We start from the raw sequence: 20,661 nt of genomic DNA, 5'->3' as shown, positions 1-20,661 counted from the left end.
TATTTATTAAAAAAGAAAATAAAAGATTAAAAGTAGTTTTACTTTGAGTATTGTAGTTAATGTAATACATCTCGCTATATTTCAGAGAACTGCACAAGCTCCTTCAGTTCCTGGGCACTCCAGAAATCCTCAAGTTTTTCCACTTTCAGATCTTCCACTTTATCGAGGAACATTTTATTGTCTTTAATTGCTACAACAGTGGTCTCACTTTTCCAGATTCTTTTTGGAGGGATCAGCATCTTTGTCAGACTTAATTTTTACCAAAGACGAAAACTACCAGAACTAACTTATTTGCTATCCAGTCATTTATAAATCCAAGACACTGAATGCTGGTTTAACTCGTTATGTGTTTCCCTATCCCAGTCTTGGCTATAAGGCAGACAAGTTGAGGCACCATCCCACAACTCTTCACTTCCGAAGTCTTTCACCAAAGTGGGCTTGGATTTTGGCATATACCTAGAATCTCAGACTAAAAGGAAAAACTTAAAGTTGTCTTCAACTCAAAAAAGCAACATCCTTACAAACACACACACTCTCTTTTAATGTGATTTTTAAAATTTATGCTATTAGCATAAAAAAGTAACAAGTCAATCAAATGACAGTTCTCTTCACCAAAACTCAAGACAGGACTGATCAGCATGCACAGCAAGATCTTCAGCAAAAATGAGATAAACTAGACTCTAATCAGTCGTTTCACATGCAGTTATTTGACATCAAGAAAACGGCACAGTCATATGCTCAGCATTCCAAAGTTAGTCTGTATTTGCAGACACTAAAAGATCAATCAAAAGTAGGCATCACAGCAAAGTCCATGGGCACATCTTTCAGCTTAACAACTCATTTCATCCTACCTTGATACAGACCTTTATCTGAAAGCCAGATCCATTTTTTCCAAGGCCAGAAGTCCAATTTTGAGAGGTAAGTAACACTTCTAGGAATAAACTGTGAACTGTATTTGAAAATAAAAACCGAATCACAATTCGCTTTTCTAAGCTGAGTACTGGCAATGGTCACCTTAGGCTACATCAACACTGCGCTGCAGAGCAAACTAAGGTGGTGTGAATTGCAGAGCACACCAAAGTGTTGCAATCTAACTGTCCCATATGAGTGCTGCTGGCATGAACTAAAAGGTATCTAGTTCACGTGAAGTATGTACCTCTTAGTTCGCAGCAGCATCCACATGGGGCAGTTAGATTGCAGCATTTTGGTGAGCTCTGCAATTCATAGCATCAGTCTGCTCTGTGGCTCAATGTAGACAACCTCTTTGTTAAAAGGGTAACGTATTATGAGAGCCTCTTATAAGACCTGAAACAAATTTCCATCCTGCTTTAAAGAAAACACATGCTGACATAAAATGTCTTTTTGAATCAGTACATCATCATGACCAAAACAGATTACATACGATATTACCTATTGAAGACCACCACACATTGGCAAGAGATCCTGCAACACTCTAGAACAAGGCAAATAAAGAAAACCCTTTTTTATTTTGTCAATTTAGGACACACCCTTGTGATTCTCTTTAGTTTACACAGAATATTCACTGAAAAGTTAGACTTGGTAAAGAACCCTACTTGACAGGGTATAAAATTTTCTCTCTCATTCTTTTTCTTTAAAAAAAGAAAGTTCTCAACGTAACGTAAGGTATTTAACAGTTCTTCTTATCTGCTCCGTAAGTACTGTAGGGAATCAGACCATACTGCACACTGCCAACTGCTCCCTACTCTCAGTACAACATGGCTACGTCAAAATAATACACTTCCAGACTACACTTGTTTGTCCCACTAGATGGCACACACTGATTTAAGCACTTCCACCTGTCTATGTAATCAAAAATCCCATTGAATTTGAATTAAATCTGCAGAGTCAGTAACAGAACTGCAAGTGGGCCCTGAAGAAACACATGCCTTAGCAAGATTAAACTATGCTAGGGAAAACAGACATACGGTAGTACAAAATTTTAATATTAAGTTTCAAGATTCAGAAGTGTCCTTTTAAGGAGTTAATTTATTTTGACTTCTTAAATTAAACCTTAATTTACTTTCTTACTCATATTAATATTATTACTTGAACAAAGGTGAAATAGGGGCATCTATTTTTTTTAAAACAACATGTGTACCGTTTATAAAATGCCAGAGTTCTGACAACAGTTTTATTTCAATTCATGTCCCTTGTTATCTTGGCCACTTCATTCTCCTTTCTTATCCAGTTCAGCAACCAGGAAGGTGCTAGAACAATGCTGTCCAATAGGTGCCAAGATTTACATACATTGCTCTGATCTGGTATGGGAAAAATACGCTCTTCTCAGTAGAATGCAAAAAGGAGAGTAACATATTACTGATTTTAAAAGTATGGATTGCAGGAGACTATTTCTGCAGAAATATGGAAAAGCGTAAGTTTGATCCCCTAGTGACTTCAAAACAAAGACTAAGTTCACATAACTTATGACAGTTTCATATTTCTTTCTATTTCATCTGAGTGAGACAAGAGTCTTAGTTTTAGTGTAAGGGAGGAAAAAAAAAAGGCATATAAACGGAGTTAATTCTAAATAAATCACATTAAAATTAATGCTTTAGTTGCCGAATCTATTTTTTTTTTTAAACTTTTGAGTTGATCTGAATGATTTCTGTCTACCTTACATTTTGGGCCCGACCAAATTCACAGTCCATTTTGGTCAATTTCACGGTCATAGCATTTTAAAAATTGTAAATTTAATTATTTCAGCTATTTAAATCTGAAATATCATGGTGTTGTAATTGTAGGGATCCGGACCCAAAAAGGAGTTGTAGGGTGGTCGCCAGGTTATTCGGGGGGTTGGGGGGCGAGGGTGTTGCAGCACTACTACCCTTACTTCTACACCGCTGCTGGCGGCGCGCTGCCTTCAGAGCTGGGCAGCTAGAGTGGTGGCTGCTGGCTGGGAGCCCAGCTCTGAAGGCTGAGTAGCCGCCAGCAGCAGCGCAGTAAGGATGTCATAGTATGGTATTGCCACCCTTACTTCTGCACTGCTGCCTGCAGAACTGGACCCTCAGTCAGCAGCCACGACTCTCCAGCCACCCAGCTCTGAAGGCAGCAGCAAAGTGTAAAAAGAAAAGGAATACTTGTGGCACCTTAGAGACTAACCAATTTATTTGAGCATAAGCTTTCGTGAGCTACAGTTCACTGTAGCTCACGAAAGCTTATGCTCAAATAAATTGGTTAGTCTCTAAGGTGCCACAAGTACTCTTCTTCTTTCTGCGAATACAGACTAACACGGCTGCTAGTCTGAAAAAAGAAATAAGTGTGGCATGGTATGGCATTGCCACTCTTATTTCTACGCTGCTGCTGGCAGGGCGCTGCCATCAGAGCTGGGCACCCGCCCGACAGCCACCGCTCTCCACTGCCCAGCTCCAAAGGCAGCACAGAAGTAAGGCAGGTGAGGAGGCAAGCAACAGGTGGGGGTGGGGGTGTGTCTTGTGGTGGGTGGGTGACCAGGCGAGCAGCAGGCGAGGGGAGGGGTCTGGTGGCAGATGGGGGGGGGGTCTCACGGCGGGCAGGGGAGGAGGAAGGACTGGGGGGGTTTCTCGTGGCAGGATGCAGTGAGCAGGGAAGGGGCAGGACCAGAGGCGGAGCAGGGTTCAGTGTGGGCAGGCCATCGGCAGAAGAGGCGGGACAGGGAGCTAGCCTCCCACATGGGAAGCTTCAGCCACCACCCATGTCTCCACACCACCTTAAACAAAAAATATATATAGCTTTCTACAGCCAGAGTCTAATGTGCAAAGAACAAGCATGTAATTCATAAGATCCTCCACCAAAACTCTCACTATTTTAACGGGAAAAGGCTATTTAAATTGTTTTCCCAAAACTCAATGCAACAGGACAGTAGGATTAGGAAGACCGGGGGGAAATCCTAACGTTTTAAAATAATCTTGTACACTGTTACTATACCAGTAATTTGGAACTAATAGATTATACAGGTTAGGACCCTACATGAAGTCTGTTATGGGAATACCACTACTAATTAATACTGTGAATTCCAGAGCAAAGTACACAATTTTAATTTTATTATATATTACACATGCATATACATTGCAATAATTTGAGAACTTAAATGCAGAGGTGAGGAAATTTGAAGTTATGTTTTCCACAATCACAAATCAACCCCTTTCATATATTTAGCATTGTGTGTTGTGCCATATATTTTAAATTTTATTGATGAATGTGTATTTGCAATGTAGTGCAGTATAAAGAAAAGGTTAGTTACAATAAGAACTGTAACTTTGGATTTACTAACTCTTGCTACTTAAACATTATAAATGAGAATTTAATATAATGTTTTTGCACTCAATTTTCTTGCTTAAAATGTAGAGAACTATGGCTGACTGTATAAATACTAGCGGGGTATTTGAATGTTCAGATATATACAAGGTAGCATGTGACATTCCAGTGTCATGCATGTGCAATCTGCAGCTCAATACCTTTTTTTAACATGGAAGGTTTTGTACTGTTCTGTACATGAACAAGGTTTTAACCAATATAACATTTAAAAACCAATTCCAGCTGGTCCTCATTTGGGATGAGCTGTTTGTGTTAGAAGGGCAAAAGTATACCTGAAAGTTTCTTAAAGTATGAAAGAGACAAGTACAGGTTGCTTACCTTACAAGTAACTTGAGTTCTTTGAGATGTATTTGTTCCAACAGGTGTTCCACCTTAAGATGTGCACACACCCATGCACTCTTGATCAGAGGCTGCAAAGCAGTGCTCACAGACCTGTACTTGTGCAGAACACCTCATGCTCCAAACTACGGGATATAAGCAGGCAGGAGCCTGCCACCACTCAGATCCTTCTCAACAATGAAGCCAGAAACTCCACAGAAGAGGGGAAGGACGGTGGGAGGCAGAGCACCCACAGGGACAAAAACATTTTGAAGAACTCAAGTTACTGTAAGGCCAGGTCGATACTACAAATTTACATCTGTATAACTATGTTGCTCAGGGATGTGAAAAATCCACACCTCTGAGTGACAGTTATACTGAACTAACCCCCAGTGTAGACAGTGTTTCTCCCATCAACATAGCTACTGCCTCTCATGGAAGTGAATTAATTATACCAATGGGAGAAGCTCCCTTGCTGGTGTAGTAGCATCTTCACTGAAATGCTACAGCAGTGCAGCTGCGCCACCGCAGCATTTTAAGAATAGATCTGCCCTAAGCATATGTCCCTATGGGTGCTCCACTGCAGGAGACTCCCAAGCATTAATTCAAAGAGGAGATGGGTGCTGGGGAGGTAAATCAAGAACTCTTCAGACACTGCATCACCAAGGCAGTGTCGTCTCTGGAATCAGGTAAGAGGTAAATGTATAAATAGCCAACCAAGTCACAGTCCTGCAGATTTCTGCTATGGGAAAGTCTTTTAGTAGAGCCATAGACATGGATAGAGCTCTAGTGGAATGTGCTGTCACTTCTGGGGGTGGGAGGGCTGTACCCCAGTTCTTTCATAACTGGGTCAACCTGAAACCCACTTAGACAAATGCTGTATAGGAATACGGTTGGCCCTTCAAATGATTCAAAAAGCCTATGAGACACCCTGGATGATTTAATCCTGTCTAAATAGAAGGTAAGAGCCCATCTAACATATAGTGAATGAAAACTTGATTCCTCTCCAGAGATTTTGGGTAGTGTAGTGGGGTGGCTACCCTGCTCCTAAAATAGGAGGGGTTAAAAGCAGCCCTGGAGAGGGCTATGGCTGGGGAAGGCTGATTGGGGAAGCAGCCACAGCTGGGCCACGCCCCAATCAGGCCCCAGCTGGCCTGTATAAAAAGGCTGTGAGCCAAAGGCCCAAGGAGTCTCTATCCAGGCTGGGAGAGAGCAGGGCCTGGCTGCCTGCCTGACAGGGTACTGCGGGTGATGCAGTGCTGGGGAAGGAGCAGGCTCAGCAGGGGCGCTCCAGGCTGGCAACTCCCCAGGCTGTAAGGCCTGGTCCAAGGCCCATAGAGGTACTGGGAGGCAGAGGAAGGCAACAGGTCTGAACCCCCTTACCTATGATGAGTGGCCTTTACACTGCAGTCTGCCCCAGGGAGCGGGAGCTCGGTGATGACTGGCAGTAGGCCAGACTGAGGCAAGGTGGGGATAGTGGGTTGGGGGTTCCCCAGGAAGGGGAGACCCAGAGGCAGAGTGTGGGGGTACTGCCAGGGGGCAGAACCCCAGAGAAAGGGGCACCGGGGTCTGTGAGGGACATGGGGGCCAGGGCTGTGCGGCTCACTGGCCTGCAGAGAGAGCTCCAGGCTGGAAAAGAGCTAATTCCCAATGACCAGCAGGAGGTGCCACAGGGGTGAGTCTCTGCTCCCTTACAGGTAGAATACAGGAAAGAGAATCTCTTGTTTTTAGTAATATGCCCACAAGAACTTAGGGAGAAAAATGGGGATGAAGGTGTAGTACGATTTTGTCTCTGGAAAAGATGGTATGTGGTGGGTCAGCCATTACTGCCCCTCAGCAATCCCATTCTTCTTGCTGAAGCAAAGGAGACCAGGATCAAAGTTTTAGAGGAGAGGTAGACAAGAGAGCAGGTGGTTATTAGTTTGAAGGGGAGCATTCCTTAGAGCATTAAGAACTAGGTTGAGAGCCAACTGGGGGGCTGAGTCCCAAACAGGCAGATACAGAACCTCTGAATGGGTATGTGGAAAACCATAACAACAACAAAATGTACCCTAAAATAGACCTCATTGACAGACCTCTCACATTTAATTCCAGCAGACAGTCCAGTAACTCAGGAAGTAGAACTTCTAAGGCTTAGGAAGATGGAAGAGAGTACCAAGCATGAAAGTGTTTGCACTCTGGAGGTAAGTCTTGCAAGCACAGTACTGGCCTTTCTACAAAAGAACTGATTGAACTGCATCCAAATATATCAATTCCATGGTTGAGAGCCATTCAGGAGCCATGCCAGGAGGTTTAGAGAGGAAAGGATGGGGTGGACAAGAGACCTAAAGGTCTGTGTCGATAGGTCCTCTGTGGTAGGAAGTCACAGGTGTGCCACCTCTGAGGTGGATGAGATCTGACCCTGCTAGTGCTATGAGAATAGCTCCCGCTCTTTCCGTGCATAGCTTGAGAAGAGAGTCTTGAGGAGTAATGGTACTGGCAGGTATGCATAAAAAAAAAACCATGAGGCCATGGAGTTATCACCAGAGAATTTAAACTGTAACGGCTCCAGTAGTGAAAAAGGCAACATTTGAGTTGTTCAGGGTGGCAAAGAGATCTATTTGCGGTAGACATCAAGTCTGGCAGATGCTGTGAAAGAGTCTGAGCTCCTATCCATGGTCTTGCCAGACGCGTCTGCTCGGGGAGCGTGCAATGGTATTCTGAAAGCCTGGTATTCAGATAGACCACTGATATGCCTTTTCGATAGGAAGTACACAAGTTCTCCAGAGTCTTAGTGACTCTGCACTTAAGGACTGGAATCTTGCTCTGCCTTGGTGGCTGATGTAATACATTGTTGCCCTATTGTCTAGCATTACTCTGAGTGGCCTAGTATGTCATGAAAGAAGTACTGGAAGCATATTGAACTTCTCTCAGCTCCAGAATGTTGATCTGATGCACTGATATACCACTGATGCAAGTGGTAGATGTGGTATATCTTGACTTTATACTGTTTATACTTTTGATACGGTCTTGCATGACCTTCTCATAAACAAACTAGGGAAATCCAACCTAGATGGAGCTACTATAAGGTGGATGCATAACTGGTTGGAAAACCATTCCCGGAGAATAGTTATCAGTGGTTCACAGCCATTTCAGAAGGGCATAACAAATGGGGTCCCACAGCGATCAGTTCTGGGTCTGGTTCTGTTCAATATCTTCAACAATGATTTAGACCGGGGGTTCTCAACTTTTTTCTTTCTGAGGCCTCCCAACATACTATAAAAACTCCACGACCCACCTGTACCACAACAACTGGTTTTCTGCCTACAAAAGCCAGGGCTGGCAGTAGGGGGTAGCAAGTAGGGCAACTGCTTGGGGCTCCATGTCACAGGGGCCCCCAAAAAAGCTACACTGCTCAGGCTTCGGCTTCAGCCCCGGGTGGCAGGGCTCATGGCCATGTAATGCTGGCCCTGCTTGGCAGCCCCCCAAAACCTGCTCGCGGCCCCCCAGGGGGCCCCAGAACCTTGGTTGAGAACCACTGATTTAGATAATGGCATAGAGAGTACACTTATAAAGTTTGCAGATGCTACCAAGCTGGGACGGGGTTGCAAGTGCTTTGAAGGACAGAATTAAAATTCAAAATGATCTGGAGAAATGGTCTGATGAAATTCAATAAGGACAAATGCAGAATACACTTTTAGGAAGGAACAATCAATCAGTTGCACACATGCAAAATGGAAAATGACTGCCTAGGAAGGTGTATTGCAGAAAGGGATCTGGGAATCATAGTGGATCACAAGCTAAATATGAATCAGCAGTGGAACACTGTTGCAAAAAAAGCAAACATCATTGTTAGTGATGGTAATACAGTATTTCGGCCTGTTTATTAGCCTGAGGTAGAATTTTGGGTTTTGTTTGACCGTTTGACTTTTGATACTCTTAAATCCTTACCAACACATGTGAATAAAGACAGTGTGTTTCATCTGCCCACAGCCAGACGGGGTTTATAGCACAATGAGAAAAGATAAGGAAGAGAGTTAAAGTGTTGCAGGGTATGGTGGGAGTTTAATATACGAGTGTATACTTGAAGGATGTCCAACTCCTCTCCCAAGCCAAGGTCAAGCAACCAGTTGGGAGGGGCAAGGTGCATGGGAGTGGAGGGGAGGTATAAGAAACACTAAAAGCCAAAGAAACTGTGACCCTGGCTGAAACACAACCTCACTCCCTACCCCTCCCATTAGGTTTAAAAAAAAAAAAAGTGTTACCGAAGCCCCCAGACTCATGACCCTCCAAAACGGACCATGACCATAAATTGTGAGGGGTGGAGCTAGAGGCGTGCACTACAGGTATAATTAAGCCTGCTAAGCAAGAGGAGGGGGGACAGGGAAAGCTCTACCAGTGTACAGAGCTCTGGGATCATGCTTGCTTGGTAACCTCAATAAACATCGCATTGCCTGCACTTTGGACTCTGATCTTCTGCTTTCTGTCTATGTGACAAGAACCAAGGAAGGGCAAGTGGAAGCCCTAACAATCATTCTGCGATGTATTAGCAGGAGTATCGTAAGCAAGACACAAGAAGTAATTCTTCCGCTCTACTCGCCACTGATTAAGCCTCAACTAGAGTATTGTGTCCAGTTCTGGGTGCCATATTTCAAGAAATATGTGGACAAACTGGAGAAAGTTCAGAAAAGAGCAACAAAAATGATTAAAGGACTAGAAAACACCACCTAAGAGGGAAGATTGAAAAAAAATGGGTTTGTTTAGTCTGGAGAAGAGAAGACTGAGAGGAGACATGATACATTTTTAAGTACATAAAAGGTTGTTACAAGGAGGAGGGAGAAAAATTGTTCTCCTTTACCTCTAAGGATAGGACAAGAAGCAATGGGCTTAAACTGCAGCAAGGGAGGTTTAGGTTGGACATTAGGCAAAGCTTCCTAATCATCAGGGTGGCTAAGCACTGGAATAAATTGCCTAGGGAGGTTGTGGAATCTCCATCACTGGAGATTTTTTTAAGAGCAGGTTAGACAAACAACTGTCAGGGATAGTCTAGGTCAGCAATTTTCAGACTCTGGATCGGGACTCCATTTTAATGGGATCAGCAGGGCTGTGTTAGACTTGCTGGGGCTCAGAATGAAGCCAAAGTCCGAGCCACATCGCCCAGGGCTGAAGTCCTGGAGCTTTGCACACCCTATGGAGGAGGGGTTGGGCTTTGTCCCCCCTGCCCTGGGCAGTGGGGCTCAGGCTTCAGTCCCCCTTCCTGGGGTCGTGTAGTAAGCAAGTTGTCAGAAGGGGGGTCGTGGTGCAAGCAAGTTTGAGAAACCCTGGTCTAGACAATACTTAATCCTGCCATGAACGCAGGGAACTGGACTAGACCTCTTGATGTCCCTTCCACTGCTACGATTCTATGTGCATATTACATACATCACACAAATCGTAAAGTGCAGTGGGATGAAAAATACTGTGACAATGTTAGGGACCAAACCAAAAGAGGGTTTTTTTTAAAGTTATAACATCTTACTGAAGTTACGTTTTTATAAAGCTAGGACTGAATACACTTGCAACAAAAAGGCACAAAACTGAGTGATCTTCAGTGCTGAAACAGTATTTTATATTTAATCATCATCCAAGAGGTTCAGTGTTTTCTTCTAATAGCAAACTTATTGCTAAATATATTTAATTTAGCAAACGAGTTTAAATGGACAGATTCTCAAAATCACAAGGATAGAGTATATATTTTAAAATATAACATTTACCATGCTGACATGACCACAGTAAGAAGTATTCCTTCTGTTTAAATACTTATACTTGAAAATCAAGACTATTTCATTAGTGAATAAAATCTTGCATATTCATAATAGAAAACTTTTCCAACGAAGTCATAACATTAACAACAGACCATTCTACAACTGAGTCTTATTTCTCAACAGAACAAGAGTGTGTTAGACTGCATATAATCCTTACAGAATAATTCATTCTGGTTTTCAAAAATGCACATCAGTGGTTAATCCAAGAATTTGTTTGAGGGACTGGTGATAGGATAGAATTTTCTACCTCCATGACACTCACCAAGGTCAAAACATCATTGCCAGTTTTTAATGGACTGTTTCTCACATCAACATTGACTGCCCGGTTTACAGTTTAAGCACTGAAGCCAAAGTCTGAAGGGGCACGGACACTGAACTACCTTATACTCCCTATGCGTTCTCTCGTCTTATTCTTTGATTGTAAACTTTAAGCAGGGACATCTTTTTGTTATGTGTTTGTACAGTGTCTTTCACAATTGGTTACTATCACAATACACAAATAATTCTTCTCCATAGAGGTGTTAACTCCAGAACAGGAGTCATCACATTAGCAGGATTGTATGGAGAAGTCTGCACTAACACTACCCTTCTTTGGGTAAAGAAAGGTTGTCAGTCTCCAGTGCTGTGAACGTAAGTACTAAATTTACCACCTCACAAAAAATGGAAAGTAATGCAAAAAATAAGTTGTCATCGTGTAATTATGGTGCAATGGTCACGATAGCTGAACACACACAGAGATATGTATGTTAATGCTATTTACAGTCTATGGCACTAAAGCATTTTTTATTTACAGGTTTTATAAAATAAATGGAAAGCATCTATTAAGGAAGCAGTTAGCATCCCTTGAAAGAAACAAAGAAATGTTCTATTTAGAGACTGTTCTGCTAATGCAGTGCACATCAGTTGCTGCAACATATTTTTCTTCCTTTGTTTATCACTAACGACATCTGCTTGGAAACAGGACAGTAGAGCCTAACCCTCCCTATTGCAAGAAGTGTCACATAACGAGCAAAAGAGTTAACACTGGCTTAAAAGCTAACAGAATTTCCTCATTTTCAAAGGACACTAATAAATTTAAGCAGGGAAATGAAGAATTTAGGGAAAAGTCTCTCTCAGCCACTTTCACGCTGCCTACAACACTGTTGTTAAAACATGCCACTCTAAGGCTTTCACTTCCATCTTTAACAGATCTCAAAAAGCAATACATACCCCACATCCAAACTCGCACTCTAGCACAAAACCTTAAAGCAACCTCGCTCACTTTTGTATCAACAGATCAGCTCATCTTACATCATATATGCCACATGTTTGGAAGTTTTTCTGCCTTAACATTGCTGATGTCACTGTTTAGGTTTTGCGCTAGAATACAAGTTTGCACAAAATGGACCACTAGCAGAAACAAGTAATAACAAGATATCAAAGGAAAGTCAGAAATTTTCTCTCTTCACCAAAGCTGGTCAGTGTGGTTTCAAAACTACACAAAACTTAAGACTTCATTCTAATCAGAAAGGGAGAAATTCACTAATACTCACAGGGCTAACACAAGGCCCTCTAAACCACTTTAGCCCTCTAGAAGGATGCAGACAGATTAGACACATCCACTAAATTCCAGAGGTTAGTTTAGCGCTGGTCCTGAATAGGGATGTGTGGAGGGGGTTGAGTGTATTTAGGATGAGGAGGGCTGCTGAATCTGAGAATACAGTGGCCCAAAAGCTGCTGTAAAAGGAGGAGTGGAGGTGATGGCGGAAGGGTGTGTGAAATCTAAGCCTCTCAACACTGCTTAGTCTTCCACACAAAACCCAATTACAACGGTTTTACGTGGAAAGAAGTGAATTTCACCCTAAAGTAGCATCTGGTCAAGCTGTGCTCAAGTAACATTTACACATATACCAACCTTGATTTTTTTGGTTGTGGAGGGCGCGCATTAGGAAATCTTCATTTCAGCTGTGATAGACAACAACTTATATTTTCATATAAAGAAAAGCCAACTTTTGGAAATTAAAGTGTGTGTCTATTATTAACTTACCCCTAAGAACGCCAAAACTTTAACAAAGATCATAAAAGGAAAAAAACAGATACCTTTTAAAGCTGGCAGTTTTTGGAGTTCTCGGTTATTGCTAACATTAAACCTTGAAGAACTCTGCCGTTTTTCCTTCTTCAGTACAGTCTGTGGAGCAGGTACTTTGATTTTAGATAATTGTGCTGGGGGAGGAGAGCTGTTTGTTTTTTTGTTTGACACCTGTTTAAAAAAAACAAACATTTAAATGTAGTTGAGATAGTTAAACAGAACATTCGAAAAACAGAGTTAGGTTAAAGGCAAGTTTGATTTTGCTAAAAACAGAATAAAATTCTAATGAACTTACTCTAGCTTACCTCTGACTGCATAGCCACCTACTTCCCTGCTCGCTCTTTCCAGTCAGTTGGTCTTGACTTTGCCACAATTCTCCAAAGATGTGGAATATCATTCTGTCACTTGTGTTGCCTAATCTATTTGAAACACTCTACTCCCCTCCCCCCACCCCATTTACAGGCATTTCTGTAGTGTATGTATGTCACATTGCTTTTTTTCCCCCACCCTTTGCCTGTCTTGTATTTTTAGGGTATGTCTACACTGCAATACGAGACCTGCAGTACTGCTGTGGCTAGTCTGGGTCAGTTGATTTGGGCTCACGGGGCTCAGGCTGCAGGGCTATAAAATTGCAGGGGGGTGGGTCTCCAAGTCCAACCAGAGCCTGAATGTCTACATTGCTATTTTTAGCCCTGCAGCCCGAGTCAGTGCTTTTGCCATCTTGAAGCCACTGCCACCAGTCGCACTACCTGTATGCAGAAATCAAAGGATTTATTTGAACACTGCAAGTACCTCTCAGCACTTAACACTTAACTTCCTCCCAGTTTCCCACTTTCTCTCTCCATCTTCCCACCCCCCAACCCCTCAACCCCCCAACCAAGACAACATAAAACATTAAGATTTAGCATTAAGATAAATATAGACCACACCTCCACCAACAGGTAGTGCCATCTACACTGATCATTACAATATGTTTGATTCCAGAAGAGAATCCTTAATAAGGATATAATTTCTCTAAGAGTAAGAAGAAAAAGAGTACTTGTGGCACCTTAGAGACTAACCAATTTATCTGAGCATAAGCTTTCGTGAGCTACAGCTCACTTCATCGGATGCATACTGTGGAAAATACAGAAGATGTTTTTATACACACAGACCATGAAAAAATGGATGTTTATCACTACAAAAGGTTTTCTCTCCCCCCACCCCACTCTCCTGCTGGTAACAGCTTATCTAAAGTGATCACTCTCCTTACAATGTGTATGATAATCAAGGTGGGCCATTTCCAGCACAAATCCAGGTTTTCTCCCCTCACTCTCCCGGGAGATAAACATCCATTTTTTCATGGTCTGTGTGTATAAAAACATCTTCTGTATTTTCCACAGTATGCATCCGATGAAATGAGCTGTAGCTCACGAAAGCTTATGCTCAAATAAATTGGTTAGTCTCTAAGGTGCCACAAGAACTCCTTTTCTTTTTGGGAATACTGACTAACACGGCTGTTACTCTAAGAGTAAGGTAATTTTATGAGTATAACAAGAATTGATCTAGCTAGAGACATTACTGCAAACTTTTCAATGCTTTTTGAATTATCTGTACTGAAAAGGCTGTCAGATTTACATTTTTTTTACACTAAAGTATACATGTCTGCAAATACAACTGACACTTCTCTGTAACAAAACAATGCCCAGCCTCCTTTTTCTATTTCTTGTATTGTCAAAGTGTAAAACTGCTTAAAAGACACAGATTCCTGACTTTGACAAGTGGTCAGAATAATACGGACTACAGCAGGAGTTAAAATAAGGTATATATGGTAGCCAGCAAAATATGGTTTCGTATCAACGTGAAGCTACAGCTGCAAGAAACCAGATTCAGTTGCATTTTCACTGGAATACTGTTGTCCTAAATTTTAAGCTACTTTTTGTTCACCTCTGCACACACTACAAAGCATTGCCTGCCCATCTATTCATTACTTTAGTGTTTTATGTGTGTGGTGAGCAATTCATGTAATCACTAACAGTCAGCAGCAACAATAAACTCTTATTTTGTTTGTCATGAACAGGAAAACTATAGACGAACTGTCTGCTATCAAAGAGAAAGCTGAACTGAACTCTGGGCAACAACTTCCTCTCTGGGCAACAACTCAGGGGTAGTAACAGCAGTGCCGCTGGTGAGCGCATCCCCCTATATAAAACTACAGCGCCCCCCAATGCATAAATCACACCCCTCTCCTCTTCAGCAACATGATCATTCAGCCACCATAGTGCTCTCACCTGCACTGCAGTCTCTCTATGACACTCCACAGGGCAGGTGTCTTTCCTAACTATGATCCAATGGGAACCCCCAGAAAGACAGGAGCACTGTCCCCTTCAAGTAGCAACTTCAACAAGCTCGGAGTGTCAGATTGGAGGCGGTACCGATAAGGAGAGAACTGATAGTTGGCTTTAGAGGAGGCACACCTGAAGACTCCTCTGGAGCAACGTTGTTTGGAGATGAGCGTCTTCTCAGGAGCAGATGTAATGACAGCAAACTTGCCCATTGGCAGTCTGGCCTTTATAGGAGACGGGGCCTGGAAGATGATTTTTGAAGGAACCCACCTTGGTCTAGCACCGTAATGTCTACTGAATACACTTTCTTATGGTGTGAAAAAAGCAGGGTGTATGATCTCAAGGAGGAATCCAGAACCTGATCCTGGTGTGTTGCAATTCCTTAGCCAGGTTGGGATTAAGATGGTCGAGGCATGTCTTAAGACATCATCCCATGAGTAGTTTGGCTGGGCTAACTCCTGTAGTCAGGAATGGAGTGAGATCTGGAGCAATGAGAAACCTGGCAAATCTTGTCAGCTAGTCACCTTTGATGATCCTTGTTACAGCATCTTTGGTTTTCTGCAGCACCCATTCAGCCTGACCATTTGCTTGGTGCTATGGTAACAGCTTGAATGAGACTGCTTTCGGCAAAGTCCTTGAACTCAGAGATAAAAGCATTTCTCTTATTGGACACGACAGTATCTGGTAACACAAGTTAGGAATAGTTGACAAAGAGCAGTGATCACTGTATTACACATTTGTAATGAGATTAAGATCACTTTGAGCCATGTTAAGGAAGAGTCTACTATGATCACAAAGTTCTTTCCCTAAAAGGACCCCTCAAAAGTCAATATGAATTCTTGACCACAGTTTCCTGGTCAGCTCCCAGAGAAAAACTGAGGCTTTTGGTGGGTTATTTCAAGTAGGTTGATATATGCTACACTCAGACCTTGTCTACACTACCAAAGTAAGTCGACCTAACTTAGGTGAACATATAGTCACTGCAGTAATTACCACAGTGGTCCTTTTATCCATGGTTTGCGTCCTCCTCAGAAATGTTTCCACCAACTTAACTCTGTGGGGCATTGTGCAGCAAACAGCTGGAGCCCCGCTTCACCCTGGGGTCCCGCATGGGGTTGACAGCTGTGGGCCCCAGTTGTCAGACCCAGAGCAGGGGGGCTCCACACAGGGCTAACAGCCAACAGGTGATGTAAGTAATTCAGTGTCAACACAGACTCTGCACCACCTTAACTACATCGACCTAAGCACTACTCCTCTCGCAGAGGTAAAGTATAGTGGACAACTTACATCGGCGGAAGCAACGTTGTAGTGTATGTACTTACATATTTAGGTCAATGTAAGCTGCCTTATGTCAACTTAACTCTGTAGTGTAGACCAAGTCTCATTTACAATTCTTTCTAGGTCAGCATCGATACCTGGCCACCAGACATAACTTCTGGCTAATGCTTTCACGTGCACAATTCCTGGATGTGCGGCACGTAACGTATCTAAGGTGACTCAATTACCTCTTTCTGAAATAAAAACACATCCCCTTAAGAGGCAACCTTTATGGGCATAAAGCCCATGTTGACAATTTAAAAATGGTTCGAACTCTACAGGCAGTTTCCCAGCTGGCCACCTATCCTCTCTACTCCCAGTTGAGTCAGCCATAAGTGGTGGGTCAGGGAGGGATTCCAAAACTTCAGTTGGAGAAGGAATGGCAAAATCCAGCCTCTGTAGCAGCATTCGTCGCAGTGTGTGAGTGTTAGCGATAGACTTTTCTGGCTTGTAGACAGGCACGTTGTCATAAGCACTTAATAAGACACTCCACTGTTGCTTTCACAATGACATGACTGGAGGTGTTGACTTGTTATTGGAGAGAATTCCTAGAAGTGGCTTGTGGTCAGTACGAATCTCAATCACAGAACTATAGATGTATTTGTGGAATTCCTTGACTGCAGCAATGATAGCATGCACTTCTTCACGAATATATGCATATTTTCTCTTGGTGGACTGGAAGGTTCTGAAATAGTAGGCGATAGGTGCCTCAGTTTCATCTGGCAAGGGATGGCTGAGAACAGCTCCGATGTCATAAGGTGATCATAGAATCATAGAATATCAGGGTTGGAAGGGACCCCAGAAGGTCATCTAGTCCAACCCCCTGCTCAAAGCAGGACCAATTCCCAGTTAAATCATCCCAGCCAGGGCTTTGTCAAGCCTGACCTTAAAAACCTCTAAGGAAGGAGATTCTACCACCTCCCTAGGTAACTCATTCCAGTGTTTCACCACCCTCTTAGTGAAAAAGTTTTTCCTAATATCCAATCTAAACCTCCCCCACTGCAACTTGAGACCATTACTCCTCATTCTGTCATCTGCTACCATTGAGAACAGTCTAGAGCCATCCTCTTTGGAACCCCCTTTCAGGTAGTTGAAAGCAGCTATCAAATCCCCCCTCATTCTTCTCTTCTGCAGGCTAAACAATCCCAGCTCCCTCATAAATCATGTGTTCCAGTCCCCTAATCATTTTTGTTGCCATTTTGATGCATCACAGATAATCAACAGCCTCTGTTCGTCAGTGGATGAGAACAGAGTCGGATGTCAATAACTTCTTGAAGGCTTCTGCATACAGGAGAGTCCATTTCTATGGAACTTCCTTGTCAAGAATGTAATGATGATGTTCAGCGACTGCTGCCTTTTTTGAAAGAACACTGATAGAAGTTGAGCAACCCCACAAATGCTTGAAGTTCCTGTTTGGAATTTGGCTCGGGGCATCAGGGATTGCTCACATCTTGTTTTCTGTCAGGTGGATACCAGATGCGTTGATGGGATAATCCAAGAAGGTGACACTTGTAACTCCAATTTCACATTTTTCCTTCTTGATTCAAATGCCTGATTTCTCGAATCGGTTCAAGACTTCTCAAAATTGCTCAGCACGTTCATCCTCTGTTGATCTCGTAGCAGGACTTCCATATGGTACAGCATCAGGAATTCTGGAAAGCAGAGTTTCCATTAAATGTTGGAAAATTCTTGTTGCAACAGAAATGCCAAACTGGAGACACTAGACTCAAAATGACCTCAATGAGTAATAATGGTCTGCATATCAGCTGGTGATATGCTTGGGGAAGGTTTTCCAAAGACTTTTCCTCCAGCCAGAACACTGAGCAGTTGGTTAACAGCAAGCACTGGGTAAAGGTGCTGTTTGAGTGCCTTGTTTGAAGTGCACTTATAATCTCCATAGATTTGCATGTCGTCATTCTGCTCGACTACACATACAGTCACGTAACTCATTTTGTAAGTGTAACTGGCTCAAGGATTCCCTGTAGTTCTAGCTCAGCATCAATCTTCAGACATAGGGGAAACGGTACATTCCAGACCTTCATGTTGATCAGCACAACTGCTGAATCCAAGTGGAGCAACACTTGTGCTCCTCGTAAACTTCCAATTCTTCCATAAACACTTGAGGGAATTTGTCGACTATCTGTTTTAGTCGTTCTTTGCTGATGGCATGGATGCTGATTCTCAATAGTGTGAACCAGTTCCTGCGTAAGAGGCTTTCACACTGACATTTTGGAATGATGAGAGGCAATCTTGCATGGAAAAAGTTGTAGCAAACATTTACATTACAGCTTCTGATGAAGTTAACTTTTTGTCCATTGTAGTCTCCAAAGCCACGCAAGAGACTTGCCAATATGGGAGTAAAATGAGAGGGGAAAAAAGACAAGGTCTCTTCGTTGACGCTCCAGAGCCTGAGTGGACTTCCATTTCGTACTCATGACCATTAATGAACACTGTTGCAAACATTTCAGAACCTTGAGATTCTTTGTTCCTCTGAATACGGTAAAGCTTCTTGACATCATTGTTGAAGGAAGTGTTGAGTTTGGTTGACACTTGAGGAGGAGAATGCTTGCAATAGTCCTTTTGCTTCACACTGTTGATCTTGATTAGCAGACTCACACAATGTGACCTTTCTTTTTGCAGAATCGGCACTCCATATCTTTGAATCTACATGCAGAGCACTGATGCTGTTCTCCGCAGCCTAAACAGATGTTCCGACAATTAATCTTGTCCAACAACATTGTGCTTGAGTTCCCATTATTCTGCTAAGTTGGTCAATGACAATTTTCCGATTGTGACAGTGTTCATGTTGGTTGTCACAACAAAAATTTTCTCAGCGGGCAATGATGCTGTTTCAGTAGCCAGGGTCTTTTCCTAGCAATGGCAAATGTCAAATTTGGCTCAGCAAGACGACAGCCTTGAAGCACTTTATCCTGAACTCCACAAACAAGGCGATCTTGCAGCAGGTCATTGAGAAAATTACCAAAGTTACATTGTTCAGCATTATGACCCAGCTCGCAGCCACCTCAACATCTTGTTGATTTCATTTATGCAACTGAAATCTCCAAACAGATGGCATAAGCAAGAAATGTGCCCTCAGCAAAGCTACAATTTTGTTGTACACTGTTGTGCCGCTGTAAACTCTCTAGTGTAGCCACTCTACACTGACGGGAGAAAGCTCTCCCATTGACTTAATCAATCCACCCCCAAGGAGCGGCCGCACCTACGTCTGCAGAAGCTCTCTCGTCAACATAGCACTATACACACCAGCACTTAGGTCAGTGTAACTCATGTCTCTAGAGGGGTGGCTTATTCACACCCGAGTAACATAAGTTATACTGACGTAAGTGGAAGTGTAGACATAGCCTAAGTCTTTAAATCCATCCCTGTATCTACACATTTTACAGATATAGGGACCTACGGCTGACTTCCTAAAAATTTTTAATAAGGACTAACACAATTTTTATCACCTATTGTCAAATAACCCCTTTCAATACTAAGTACTACGGGATCCACTTTAGAATCAAAGTCATAGAACAGCTTACAAATTACAAGTCTGATTCCTATATGTCACTGACTAACCTTTCTATACATCTAAACACAAAAGTTTGTCAGACACTATTTCTGATACTGCCTTTATAAGATGCAGAAAAAAAAATTCTAGCTGTCAGGAAAGCTAGTGAGAATTAAACCTTTAGAAGAGGGGCACTGTACCATCACAAGAAAAATGAGAACTTAATGAGAGGCTATATTAAAACCATTTGATGGTGCAGTCAGGATGGACTGGTATTTAAAATCGTGGGTCAGTTTTGATTTCATAACGTTTTTCCCCCGATGTTCATTTGTTCTTGTTGGTATGAAAACCAGATATTATTCAAGCAATTGTGATAGCTTGGTTTAGTAAATTACTTATTCAGATTCTTCATTTTTGTTATGTAAAATTGTAAGCATATCATATCTGAGACAATACTTAATGGAAAATGCCACTGTTTCTTTGATCAAACTCTGTATAGATACTAATTTTTTTTTTACTTTAAAAATTTAATTATAGCAGTTTCAATATTTCTGTGGCTGTGGAAGAAGAAATTTGATTAAATGAGGTGTTGGTGGCAGTATGAGATTTGTTTTACTGTTAGTTTCATATAGAAAATATAATTTTTTCAAAATGTATTTCTAAATTTTAGAATAAATATAGTTCTGCTTTTTAAAACTAGTGCTGTAGTCTTGAAATTATATGTGTAGACACATTTTTACCCCTCTTTGACCTAAAGAGTACTTCCTTGTCCTAACAACTCTATAGCAGAGTGAACTGCACGCATTGAACTTTAACAGAATCTGTTATTTGAATGGATATAGTCTGGATTTGTGTTAACAGTAAGCGTATTATTAACAGGATTCTTCCCTACTAGAAAAACTTACTGTGTTCATTGTCACTGTGACTTTGGAGTTAGATTTGGCAGCTGTCAGATGGGGAAACTGCTCTCCTTCCTCTGTCAGGAAGGTGTGTATACCTATACAAATTGCAGTTTCCAGAGTTTAA

The 20,661-nt window shown here is 42.2% G+C and overlaps 1 protein-coding gene across 3 annotated transcripts in view; it reads right to left on the bottom strand.

The window, feature by feature from the left end:
* The window catches only part of PPP2R5C (protein phosphatase 2 regulatory subunit B'gamma), a 191,974-nt gene that overhangs the window by 148,643 nt on the left and 22,670 nt on the right, over nt 1-20,661 (bottom strand). For all 3 annotated transcript variants that reach the window (XM_073349665.1, XM_073349666.1, XM_073349667.1), the window contains exon 3: nt 12,495-12,654. In XM_073349665.1, the coding sequence (XP_073205766.1) occupies nt 12,495-12,654 (160 nt within the window). The remainder of the gene's footprint in view (nt 1-12,494; nt 12,655-20,661) is intronic.

The sequence above is a fragment of the Lepidochelys kempii genome, chromosome 6 (assembly GCF_965140265.1).
Source record: "Lepidochelys kempii isolate rLepKem1 chromosome 6, rLepKem1.hap2, whole genome shotgun sequence".
Lineage (NCBI taxonomy): Eukaryota > Metazoa > Chordata > Testudines > Cheloniidae > Lepidochelys > Lepidochelys kempii.
The sequence above is the reverse complement of the archived record's forward strand: the minus strand, read 5'-3'. Positions and strand labels throughout refer to the sequence as shown.